The 13,282-nt window shown below is 49.3% G+C and overlaps 1 protein-coding gene across 2 annotated transcripts in view; it reads right to left on the bottom strand.

Annotated features, from left to right (window-relative positions):
- Nucleotides 1-8,347, bottom strand: part of RUNX1 (RUNX family transcription factor 1) — a 232,785-nt gene extending 224,438 nt beyond the window's left edge. The window contains exons 1-2 of one of the 2 annotated variants that reach the window (XM_066370262.1): nucleotides 8,160-8,347; nucleotides 7,905-8,021 (exon numbers count right to left, since the gene is read on the bottom strand). In XM_066370262.1, the coding sequence (XP_066226359.1) occupies nucleotides 7,905-7,962 (58 nt within the window). In that variant the 5' untranslated portion in view covers nucleotides 7,963-8,021; nucleotides 8,160-8,347. The remainder of the gene's footprint in view (nucleotides 1-7,904; nucleotides 8,022-8,159) is intronic. The other variant, XM_066370259.1, reaches the window with a different exon arrangement.
- Nucleotides 8,348-13,282: the final 4,935 nt, after the last annotated feature.

Raw genomic sequence — 13,282 nt, 5'->3', positions numbered from 1 at the left:
CCTTGACTTAGAATCAAGCTTGAGCACAGGCTGCAAATTGACACCCAGGAGCAGTGGTCTTGAAATCAGCAGATTTCAATCCCAAGTAGCTGATTGAGATTTCTGTTTTTCATGACTGCTGGGGCTGCTGCAATGTCTGGGAGAGCTCACAGTTTGAAAAGGAGTCCATCTGAAAACAGACTTTAGGACTATGAACTGAAAGGCAGGCTTATACACAAAATCAACAATTCTCTACATGAGCTCTGTTTTTGCAGCAAAACAAAATGGACAATTTACATTATTTCTCATTTTAGGGAAGAACAAAATGTGTGTGTGTGTGTGTGTGTGTGTGTGTGTGTTTGTGTGTGTGTGAGAGATTGTGTGTGTTAATGAGGGATCTACTTGCAGGACGGTACATGAGCATCCAGACTCAGGAAGTAGAGGGCCAATAATCACAAAGCACAAATCATCTGTCACTTGCAGAAGTACAAAGTGTGAAGAAGTGTACTATCTCCTAGAGCTGTTACCCGCTTGTATTTCTATCCAAGATAAAATGTTTTTAGGTAAATTCAAGGAGCGCAACTTAAAGTTCGCTCAAATTCTGTAGAAAAGAATTCTCAGCCCTGGCCAGTTGGCTCAGTGGTAGAGCGTCGGCCTGGCGTGCAGGAGTCCCGGGTTCGATTCCCGGCCAGGGCACACAGGAGAAGCGCCCATCTGCTTCTCCACCCCTCCCCCTCTCCTTCCTCTCTGTCTCTCTCTTCCCCTCCCACAGCCAAGGCACCATTGGAGCAAAGTTAGCCCCGGGTGCTGAGGATGGCTCTGTGGCCTCTGCCTCAGGCACTAGAATGGCTCTGGTTGCAACAGAGTGATGCCCCAGATGGGCAGAGCATCGCCCCCTGGTGGGCATGCCGGGTGGACCCCGGTTGGGCGTATGTGGGAGTCTGTCTGACTGCCTCCCTGTTTCCAACTTCAGAAAAATACAAAAAAAAAAAAAAAAAAGAATTCTCCTTAAAAAAAAAGTTTTAAGGTGTCAGGCCATGAGCTATTGAGAATTTGAAAGGGCAAGAAAGAGAAAAAAAGGAAACAATTTCTAGCTACTGATGGATAAGTGGAGCCTGTGGCCAGGTGCTGGCAGCTCACCCATAAGCAATTCCTGTTGATAGAAGGCTGTTTCTCTTTTCTCACACTCTGAGAGAGTCAAATGTCATCCTCGGCTTTGACACTGAACATAGGCGCGACCTTGACGCCCATTTAACTAGCCCCTTACACAGCCCCATCCCATCTCCAGCTTGCTTTGTTTTCAGTAAAATCAAGAATAAAGATCACCCCCACCCTGCATCCTGCATCCACCTGCAACTTCCAAGAAGGCCTGAAGTCTCGCAGTTACTCTGCATGTATTTTCAGAGCACTGCTGACACAGAAAACAAATGAGACGAGATGCCACCCGGAAAGCATAGTCCTCCCAAGAATAGTCTTCGTGGTCGTGGCAGATGTTGCATCCAATCACTGGGCACCCATTCCCAGCCACCGCCCCCTCTGCTTCCCTTTGCTCTGGGCTTGAAAGTGACAACGCCACTGTCCAAAGCACCTTTCCGCTGGCCTATGAAATATGTCAAGGGAGGCCTGCCGAGAAGGGGAAGCTTCCTGTCCTGAGTAAAAAGACAGAGCTCTATCAGGAGAAGGCGAGAGGCCACCTGTCTTCTTCCTCCCTAGACGGACCTGAGTGGTGAGCCACCTCCCTGGGGTCTGCTTACTGCAGGACCTCCTGTCACACGAGACAGACCATCACGCCCCCCCCCCCCATAGGCCCCTGGAGTCAGATTTCCCTTTTGCTGCGGCCAAACCTAATTCCTAATTCTCACTGACAAACCCCAGCAGGAGCTTCGTGCTGCCCATGTCCCCGTCAAATACCAGCATTTCAACCCTCCTTTGCTGCAGGCTCATTTCTCACCCCGCTGCTCCTTCCTTTCTCCGGCATCACTCAGGTAGTCAGTTATCAGGGTGGGAGGGAGGGAGAGAGAGAGAGAGCTTCTGAAAGTGAACTGAAGAGGAGGAGAGCAGCCTGTCCAACAGAGTCGGTGCGTGCCACAGGTGTGTCCGCATACTCTTTCCTGGTGGTACGCCCAAAGTGACACGTGGTTCTGGGCTGTGCTGTGTTCAGAAACCCCGTTTCCCTCCATGTCCTCCTGAAGCACTTCCTGATTAGGGTCATGGTCTGCAAAGCTCTTAAAAGAAATGCCCCTTGCCACCCTCTGGTGCGCCACAGCGACCTTAACTTTACTCAGTAAAAAAGGCTAACGCAAGGGGAGGTGGCAAGGGAGATCGAGGAGCAAGAGTTACGGGAAAGGTGTTGCTAGGCTTTAACATCTGTTCAGGCACCAGAGCAGCTTCTGGAGAATTCTCTGAAGAATGAGAGCAGGGAACCATTTTATTTATTTTTTTAAAGATGCCGTGAGAAAGCACTGTGCATGCCCATGTGGACCGGCAGGATCACTACTCCCTATTGGAAGGTCAGAGGTCAAGACCTTGTTCAGGCGTCCCCAAACTATGGCCCGCGGGCCACAATGTGGCCCCCTGAGGCCATTTATCCAGCCCCCACTGCACTTCTGGAAGGGGCACCTCTTTCATTGTTGGTAAGTGAGAGGACCACTGTATTTGGCAGCCCTCCAATGGTCTGAGGGACAGTGAACTGGCCCCCTGTGTAAAAAGTTTGGAGACCCCTGTAGCTTCATGCTCTCAAACTAAGGAAACAGGTGCTGTGTTTTATGGACCCTCTCCCCAAGGTACTCAGAGCCCTAGAACAGGAACTCCGTCAATCGGAGGTGAGCTTGTCGAGAACACTATTAGTCCCTTTTTACAGAATTCGCGCGAGACACAGAGACACCTAATGACTCATCTAGGTCACTAGGATGTTACCTGAGAAGCTGAAAAATTCGCTTGAGTTTCCTGTGTGATCCTCTGCTCCTGCCCCCAACAAGACAAGCGGCCTGGGCCACCTGCCTTTCTGGGTTTTGACAAAGTACCTGATCTGAAAAATGTCACCAGGAAGCATGGAAATTGGCCATCCCTTAGGGCCCAGAGGATCGACATGTGGTTCAGTGGGTGAAACAAATGCTCTTTTCTGAAGAAGGGCCCCCAGAAAATAAAGTGGGCCCGTTCCGTTACTTGCAGCCAAGAGAAGCATGAGGGCGGCTTTCTGCCACCACGTGTCCCAGGCAGCTTCCATATTTAAAAGCTGGGCTTGCTGAGTTACCAAAAGGGCCCTCACTCTTTCTCTGTTTCCCTCGCGAACACTTACAAGGAGAGGGAGGGTGAGCGTGGATTTACTAACTGCAGCCCCGGGTCCCTGCTGCTCTGCCTTCACCCAGGTATTACCCCACCTCAAGCACCCTTTCCTCTCCTTCCCCAACCCTGTGTCACCTTCTCCAGGGGACTGCCCCCCGACCCCAGTGTCCTCCAGGGCATCATGGCCTTTCCTAGCCTAGAGTGGACAGAGTTTGACCAAGTGTCCTCTTATATAATAACAGAACGTCCATAGCTGTACCTAATACCTACTGCCCCATTTTTATGACTGTGTGAAGCACTGGACACAAGCTAGTTTGTCCACACAGCTACTCTAACTACAGGGACTACAGCTGAGGACATTGAGGACCCAGAGGACACTGAGGACATTGCTCTATGCAATTTGACTAAAGCCAGAAGGGATACGAGAGAAAGTGTCCTCCACCCCTCTGGGTGCTGTCTGTTGCTGTCCCCGCGTGCAGACTGCCTGCCTTTTGCTAGCGGTGGCTGCTCTTGCAGACCCCTGGGCTCTCCCCTGCAGACTGGCTCTCACCAAGCCCTAGTTTCTCTAAGAAAGTCTCTTTCCAGGCGACGGCACAGGAGTCTGCCTCTGCCCCAGCAGGAGACACAGCTTCTCCTCAGCTAAGAGGCAGACCTTTCTGGAGATACCACGTTTCAGATGTCTTTCAAGAGATCAGAGGGACCTCCTGGCTACTAATTTGCTTCCCAAACCTCTCAAGGACCTCATGGCTCTTAGGTCCTAGGTCAGCCACTACTTCTAAGGATGCTTCTCTTCCTGGCTGCTCCCTGTGCCTTCACTGGGAGTGGGAGTCTCCTGTGGTTGTCCTCCTGCCCTGACGGCTGCACGCACCTTGGGAGGGTACTGACTCACAGGGACCATCTGGCTGGAGAAAGTGGGACCAAGGTGGCAGCTTTTCTGGGGGGATGGCTTTTGCTCTTTTAAAACTTAAGCATTTCCAGATTTCTTTGTCATTTTCAAAGGATCCTCAGCATGTGAAGGTACTAAATGGCAAAGGCTATAATGATGATTTGAGAGATATTTTTAACACCTTTTATCCCCCTCTTCTTCTTCTCAGTTTCAGAATGTGTGGACACTTTCAGAACACCAAGCTCCACCTCACAGCAGGGGGGTTAGGGTCTGATGCTTCCACATCCAGGACAGTGGCAAGGGACAGGGCAGCAGCCTGGTGAGCGGGGGGCAGTTGGGCTTGTCAAGACAGCCTGCTATGGATTGAATTGTGTCTGCCCCTACGTTGACGTCCTCCCTTAAATGTATATGTGGAAGTTCTAACTCCTAGTATTTGAGAATGTGACCATATTCAGAGATTGGGTTTTTACAGAGGTCATTCAGGTTAATAAGGTCATTAGAGTGGATCCAAAATGACTGGTGTCCTTATACGAAGAGGACACAGACACATAGAGGGAGGACCTAGTGAGTAGACAGGGAAAAGACGGCCATCTACAGACCAAGGAGAGAGGCCTCAGAAAAAAAAACATGAACCTCAAAACCTTGCAGCTTTCAACATAATAGTGTACAGTTGTATCAGGACTCTTAATGAGACTCTGGCCTCCAGAGTCATGAGACAGTAAATTTCTGTCATGGAAGGCACCCCGCCGGTGGTACTACTATGTTATGACAACCCTTGAACAATAATACAGACTTCACACTGTGAACAAGACCCAGATTCCTCTACGCCTTTCTGTGATCCCAAGTCCCCAGCCAAGCCAGAGGTGCCCTCATAAATGATTTTCAGAAAACAGTGGCAAACTGTGTGCACAGAGCAGCCCACTTCACACACTTGGCCCCATGTGCGCTCATTATTCCCTTTGAAAGACGCCTCCGTGTCAGCCCCGCTGAGATTTCTACCTGTGGTTCTAGGAACTCGCACGCCTATTAGCATTCAGGCTTTGCACCGACCACTAAGCCACTTCTAAGAGCGAGGCTACCTGAGGCACTTTGCAAACGTACATCTGGGCTGCCGTTTTCCTCTGCACCCCCTATTACCTGCCGCCTTTGGGGTGACACATTGCATGTTTCAAGGACTGATGTTAGGTTCTGTAGGAACTTCATGTGGTGAAGCTGGCATGACCATTCCAGGGAGTTCTGCCTTCACCTCCTCTCCCAGCCTCAGCAAGCGCGAGGAGAGCTCGGTGCGCTGTGCTCTGTGGTAGACCACATTAGTGTCGCACGCCCGCTTCTCAGGAGCTCAAAGACGAGGGCACAATGTTTGGTTGGGCCCACACTTCTCTCACCCCTGATTTCCACATGGGTATCTCACCAAAATGGATTATGGGTTTCTTCCTGCAGGAATTGCATGGACCTACAGAGTACCACCCCAGGGAGAAAACAAGGCATTTTTCCTCCCACTCATGGCTTCAGGAGGGGGGGGCACACACTATAAATTATAGGCAGCAAGAAAGGCGCACAGTCCTGGCCCTGCTGAGGGCTGGGCTGTGGACACAGGGCTAGCTGTTGAGAGAGGACAGGGACTGTGCTAGCTCAGGTGGTCAGGGCAATGCCCAATGGACACCAAAAGCAATGCCATTTGTCACCTTCCCAGTCATATGAGTGGTGATGATACAGACGATGGAAACCATTGTCACCCTGATAAACCTAACAGAGAAATCGCCAAGGTGTCACTTTGGCTCCTTGAAATGAACTCTTAGTATTATATGATTGACTGAGAGATGATAAAAGGCCATGAGAGTAAGGAATAGAAACACCTTTTCTCATGAATTTTTCTGAGCCTTGGTGGAGGTCCTGGGGCCCCCTCTATACTGCCCCCTTGAACACTCAACATCCTTTGTTCCCAGCCTGGGGTGGGCAGGTGACCATACACTGGGCACAGGAACATGCAGAGCTCTGTTAGGGACCACCCTCCTTCTTTTCCCTGGTGTCTGAGCATGTCACCCAGTGCCCTTATTATCTTGGCTGTCTGACCAGTAAGAGCAGGCAGCAGGCCAACCCCCCATGCTGAAAATCAATCCAGTGCCCAGTGGAAATGTTTTAGAATTTCCTGCCTCTGCCTTCCTGAGTTGATAGAATAGGAAACAATCATCGTATGGAGGGGCACTGAAGGCGAGCAGAGGCAGGAAGATCTTTTGACTGTTATTTTACAAATATTGCTTCCTTCGCTTGTTAGCGGCCCAGAGGAAATGCAGCAGGGAGGGGGCAGCCTGCAGCCTCTCACCAGCGGCGCGTTCGGGTGACTCACACAGCGCATGATTCAACTTCACTAAAATTTCCTCAGCTGCCAGGAAAGGAGCACTTGGAAACCCTTTAATTTGAAGCTTTGAATCGGTTAATGACTTGCTTTCTTCCCCTTCTCCTGAAATCCTCCCCTCACCACCCCCAACACACACACAGACATACAGACACACATACATATACACTCACACAGACACACAAGCCTTTGTCAAGTGTTTCAATTTTAGGGACCCGACCCAGAGACACAGAAACTCTGTGGCATTCCTATCGCCTTTGTTGTGACAAAGTGGCGAGCAGCCCTCTGCATTCCCCAGCTCTCTTGGCTGTATGAATACATAATGAGTCACAGATACTATTTGGGTGCATGCACAAGTTTGTTGCGGGAGAGTGAATTATCCCCAAACCCACCCCTTGCCACTACAGCTTAGCCTGTCCTCAAGCCGCCCTCCGCGTGCGTGGGTCAGAGTGCGTGCCCTGACAGTCAGCAATGCCTTCCTGACATTTTTATTGTTTTTGTTGGTTTAAGCACGGTCCTCTTTTCCCACCAAAGACACATCAAAGGAGAATGCACACACACATACACTTACACACACAGCTCACTTCTGCTGGTTTGCACATTCTGGGAGGCTGGCTGCAAGAACACAGACAGGTTTTCCACACTGGTTGTTACTATTAGGAAGACTGCAATCTAATGACCTAAGTGCGACGATGCCTGACTTAGGAAACTTTTTTATTGCTTTGCGAGACAGACCTCTCTGTATGCGACAACTTGCTTCCTTTCTCTCCTGAAAGATGCCAGCTGCCTCTGCCCTGAGACCACAAGGAACTACATAGCACAACCTCAGCCTGGCGTTTTCAACCTAGATCAATCAGCCCAGCTCCTGCACTCTCTGCCTCCCGGGCACGACAGAGTGGCCACTGTGCCCCAGCTGGTCTAAATGCAAATCTGTGAGCCTGCCTCTGCCTCTGCTCCACACTGGCACAGCCCTCCCTGGCCGGCTGTGCGGTGCCTCTAAACCCCGGCAACCTGGCGTGTGGGCAAGAGAGCATGGCGAGTTCAGGATCCCTCAGCCACTGTCACTCGGCGGCAAGGGAGAGCAAGACAGAACCCAGAAAGCTGCATGCTTTACAACCTCCAGGACGTTAACCAGGAGCAGCCCAACTGACTCTCCCTTGCCAAAGTTCTCATGCACCGACTAACACTTCAGCAGCTTAACTATTTATTTAGACATGTCTGAAGAGCTGCCATCTGATGAATAAGTAACTCAATAGCCTTGTAACCGTAAGCTTGAGTTTGAATTCCTCCCACCACACCGACAACGTCGGGGAACCGGCCCGACTCTGAAGAGACTGACAACATTCTCTGCAAAGCTGAGCAACAAATAGAGATGTGAAAAGTCCGGCGTGTACTCACCTCTCATGAAGCACTGTGGATATGAAGGAAATGACTCAAATATGCTGTCTGAAGCCATGGCTTCCTCCTGACAGTGCACCCTCTTCGGAAGGCGGGGAGTCAATGGTTTCTTTTCACCTTAGGAGTGAAAACCAAGAAAGGTCATTGTTTGAACCTCATCCCCAACCATTGCTCCCTCCATCTCTCTCTCTCTCTCTCTCTTCTTTCTCTCAACACCTCGGGGGCTACCCCAAGCCCTATGAAAAAAAAATGTACCTTTGTGGAAACAAATATTCAAATTGTTAAAGATTAAAAAAAAAAAAAGCGGTGTCTTGGCTGTGGGTTGAGGATGTTCACCACTCTGCGAAACCCTGTGGTTTGCAGCCTGTGTGATTCGTCCTGCCTGCTGACCACTGTGCTGGGCTTAGACTTCTGACACTGCCAGCCTACCCAACTTGTGGTTCTGTGGTTGTTTATGGGGCCCAAAGAAGTTTTCACACAACCCAAATTACAAATTTAACTGTTCCCCTTTCCACAGCTCCTCTTAATTGGTTCTTGCCAATCATGTGACTTCAATGATGTCAATTTTTTTTTTTTTTACTTTTTGAGCAATGCCCTTCCTCCCCTCCACCTGCCTCCCCCCTCCCCCCTGGGCTGTGCAAGGAAACAGCCCAGTTGACTTTGCAAGAGAGCGACTGTAGCAAAAAGTGACTCAGTCTCTTATTATATCAATGATCTTTGCTGATTTAGTGTAATGCGGGTCCTGTTGTTGTTATTTGTGGTTTGGGGAACTACTGATTATTTTGATTAAGATTTCATTGCTGCTTATTCAATAGTAATTCTAGCCTGGCATGAGACTACTGCTACAACAAGATGTGGATGCCATCATTCAAGACGCTGGGCTCAGGTCGGGGGGAGTCAGCCCTTGGTAAGAACTAGAGCAGCGTAAGCGAAACTACGAAGGGGAAAAGTATAAAAGGAAACGTTTTGACAAGAGTCTGACCCCTGAAAAGGTCTAGCACCTTACCAGTGTTTTAGAAAGCGTTGTAACATTGTGATGAAAAGACTATTTTAATACAAAAAAATTAGATGGTTTTATTTTCCCCTAAATGAACATCTTTTCAGTAAAGAGGTAAAGTCATATTCTCTGCTTCATGCACACACACACACACACACACACACACACACACACACACACACATGCAAGCACACAAGTTAGAAAGCTAAAAAAAAAGAAAAGAGAAGTTTTGCATTTTGAGCTAAAGCAGGGGCTACCCTGTGATTTATTTTTTTTTTTGCTTTCTTTCCTTTTTTTTTTTTTTTTTTTTTTTTTTGCTTTCACCTGCGAAAGTTCACTGCATTGCCTTTTTCTGTTCAATTCGAATCAAAAAGCTAATTCACACTTGTAGGTAAAAGTCAGCCTAGGGCTGCCAAAACCTGTGCTCTCGGAGAGCACTCAGAGGACTCAGCACGGTAGACGGGGCCCTGAGGGGCGGCTTCCCCTGAGCAGCCCTCTCCCAGGACTGTCTGGAGGAGTCACCTGGCTCACACTCTGCCTTAGGTAGGAGACATGCCTGTTTGGAAATGCTGAGAACAGGAGAATTTAGCGTGTGGGGCAGCCACTCTGGGCACACACATTTCCTTCTATTCCCTGCCCGTCGGTTTTACCTGCTAAGGAAGAGCATACTCTTCTTGGAGTTCCGAGACCAAGGGAGACCCTCTTTTCCAGTGAGTCCCTTCTCTTGCCGGGCTCCGCACGCATCCTCCAGGCCTCCTGGATGCAGCCTGTTCCAACACGTGCTCTCCAGAGGAGCTGTGAGACAACGGGCTCCCAAACACCAGCCCCGGGGTTGCCTGCTGGTCTGTGATGACCAGCAAAGGTACTGCGGACCATCTGGCCAGAATAACCCCTCGGTTTTGTCCTTTCCACTCTGTTTTGACCACACCTACAGTGATAACATGTTCAAGGGCAAATGGTACAGGTGTTTTCAAAGGCACAGACACAGGACGCCTGTTTTGACTAAAGCAGGAATTGAAACTCAAGAGCGTGCTTTCTCCTAGACCTGTGCAGAGTTGGCTCGCCACATGCTGACGCCTTATTGATAGTTACAACAGTAGTCGCGTATCTGTTTTATGAAGTTGATCAACACCCAAGCATCATGGACGTTTCGTGTAACTCTTCATGCAAATCCCTGGTTAAGACACTGCACGCTATGGCCCTGGGCTCCCTAAGAAAAGTCAAGTTCAGGTTCCACCCCACAGCACGTTCCTTCTCTTCTACTCTTACTAGTGCCGGGAGGGTCCCCAGGGCTGAATGCTGTGACATGCAGCTGCCACATCACCATTAGCTCAGACTTAGTGATGACTGAGACATGCAAGTGGCGATGCAAATAAATCCTTTCTGTGTTTCATCCTAAAAACCCCCAGATGCTTCCCGACTTAGGGGTCCAGATGTGTGGGGTGCAGTGTGGGTGTGTTAGCTGACTGCCCGCATTCTCAGCTTCTCTCTGGAGTCTTTGTAGTACCAATCAAGTGTAAAGATGACTGTAGCCCTGGCCGGTTGGCTCAGTGGTAGAGCGTCGGCCTAGCGTGCGGAGGACCCGGGTTCGATTCCCGGCCAGGGCACACAGGAGAAGCACCCATTTGCTTCTCCACCCCTCCGCCGCACCTTCCTCTCTGTCTCTCTCTCTTCCCCTCCCGCAGCCAAGGCTCCATTGGAGCAAAGATGGCCCGGGCGCTGGGGATGGCTCTGTGGCCTCTGCCCCAGGCGCTAGAGTGGCTCTGGTCGCAACATGGCGACGCCCAGGATGGGCAGATCATCGCCCCCTGGTGGGCAGAGCGTCGCCCCATGGTGGGCGTGCCGGGTGGATCCCGGTCGGGCGCATGCGGGAGTCTGTCTGACTGTCTCTCCCTGTTTCCAGCTTCAGAAATATGCAAAAAAAAAAAAAAAAAAAAGATGACTGTGGATAAGGCCAGGTTTTGCTGAGGCCTCACCTCACACTGTAATCATTTGTCATTGTCAGGGCTGGGCTTCCAACAAGGCACCAGGGGGCAGAGTGTGCAGCCTGCACGCTGGCTGGTGCTGCCTTCCTCCGGTTTATCTGCCACAACAGCCACAGCAGGACTTGCAGCTCGGGGAGGCAACAGTTGGAAACTTTCAGGGCATCCCCCAAGTGAGGACAGTAAGTAAAGACTCAGCTGGTTGCTGGTGAACTTGGCCTTGCCACTTCCTTTGGAGCCCAAGACGAAAAGACATGCCTGTCATCAATGAGCCATCTAGAGGAACAGTCAGTGCTAGCTTAGCTGGGACTGGTTAGGATTCTTAAGTTTGTGCAGTGACCCACACCCTCTGCCCTACTTCCTGCAAGTGACTCAGAGCCTGGGCTGCTGCCTTGAGAATTGTACCCGAGCGGCTGCAGCCGACTGTGGCTTTGCCAACTCATTGGATGGCAGGGTTCATCTTCACTTAGATTGGCTCCAGCTGCCACATGTCACCATTGGGGCGGGGGGGAGATGCTCAGGTGTCGTTTTTAATGGCTCTATAAAAATACCAGCAGAGGTGGAAAGATGCACAGTTGCATAACCCTGTAATTAATGTGTAGACTTTGGTGTGCAGTCCAGTCCAACAAAAACATTCTCTGTGAAGCGTCTTCATTCCATGACGACTATACTGTCTTTGAAAGTGTTTATTGCAAAGCAGAGTCCCTGGCCAGAAGACAGACCCCAAAGAGGGTCCCCCAAGACACCAGGTGCAGCCTGAAACACCAGGGTGACAATGCTGCTACGTTCTCTCTCCACAGCACGCATTTTTCATTATTTTCTAAATCTTAGTGCTCCTACCAAAGTGCTATCCAGAAACTTCTGTGTTATGCTGACGACAACCTCAGTAATGATTTTTAAGCTGAGACATGGATGTTGGGGCATCATGAAATGAATAGAACCTGACCTTCATTTAACCCTTTGAATAGTGAGCCTTTTCATGCTCGCTGACCCCCGGGAGTGAGTTTTTTTTTTCAAAAAATGAAATTAGTTTCAGTTACAGTTTTATTAATTTAAAAAATCATGTTTTTTTGATAACCAATTTATGGAAACAAGAAGAACATACATTTGCCTTTTTTAATGTTGCCTTACATATTTTTAAAAATAAATCGATCATACTCTGGATGGTCAGGAGGCACGAGGACGTACATGAATGTTCATATTATACTCAAAGGGTTAAAAGAACAGGAGAGCTCTGTAGGCCCAGCTGTCAGAGGTCCCCTTCCTGGGCCTGCATGGCGGGGTCCACAGTGGGCCCCGTTGGCTTGGTACACAGCTTCTCCTGCTCCTCCAAGGAAAAGTACAATTCAAATGTAAGTCACAAAAATTTATTTTATTGCCAGACAAGAGTTTCAGCAATTTCTTTTTTTTCTTAACCTTCCCTAGGTGAAGAGATATTTCTCTGTGGGAAAACAGAATTGAAAAAAAAAAAAAGAAAAGAAAAGAAAGAAAAGAAAAAAGAAATTCATCAAATGAAGGTCTGTCTAATGATATGAAAACCTGTTTGACTACCATCGACCATCGTTTCAAATACAAGAGCTGATGCTGCCTCCCTGCTCAAAGGGTGGCCTGTGGGCCCGCAGCGGGGGCCTCACACAGAAACTTGTTAGAGATCAGAACTGCGGGCTCTGCCCTGACCTCCTGAACTAGGGCCTGTGTCTTTATAGGACCCCCAGGCAAGTCCTATACACATCTCAGTCTGACATCATGCAGGCTTGAGAGGGAAGTCTTGCATATTGCAGGAATGACACAAAGAATATGCTATGATCATTTACATTCTTGGAATTTTTTTTTTTTTTTTTTTTTTTTTTTAGTGAGAGAGGAAGAGAAGAGAAAGAGAAAGACAGAGAGAAGGACAGAGAGGGACAGAGAGATAAGAAGGGAAAGAGATGAGAAGCATAATTCTTTGTTATGTCACCTTAGTTGTTCTTGCTTGCTTTCTCATATGTGCCTTGACCAGGGGGCTCCAGCCGAGCCAGTGACCCCTTGCTCAAGCCAGTAACCTTTGGGCTCAAGCCAGCGATCATGGGATCAGGTCTATGATTCCACGCTTAAACCAGTGGGAAAGGTCTAACTTTTCTACCTTGATGCCTTGGCATGATGATTTTGTAAGCTCTGGATGTTTCTAGACAGCAGAAACCCATGAGAGGCATGGCTCATGTCCTCCGAGATAGAGCTTTCTTGGACTATCCCTCTGCATTCTCACCTCGAGTGCTGGGCATGGGTCAAGTTCACAGTCTGAGGTTTGAGACACCATGCAGGGAGGCTCCAGTGTGCTCCTTCTACCAAGCTGGTGGCCACATGTACGTAAACAGAAGGCGTTTTTCCTCAAGGGGCATCGGATTCTCGGTTTTCACCTA

This window comes from Saccopteryx leptura, chromosome 2 (assembly GCF_036850995.1).
Source record: "Saccopteryx leptura isolate mSacLep1 chromosome 2, mSacLep1_pri_phased_curated, whole genome shotgun sequence".
Taxonomy (NCBI): Eukaryota; Metazoa; Chordata; class Mammalia; order Chiroptera; family Emballonuridae; genus Saccopteryx; species Saccopteryx leptura.
Note: the sequence above shows the minus strand (reverse complement) of the source record. Positions and strands in the feature narration are given on the sequence as shown.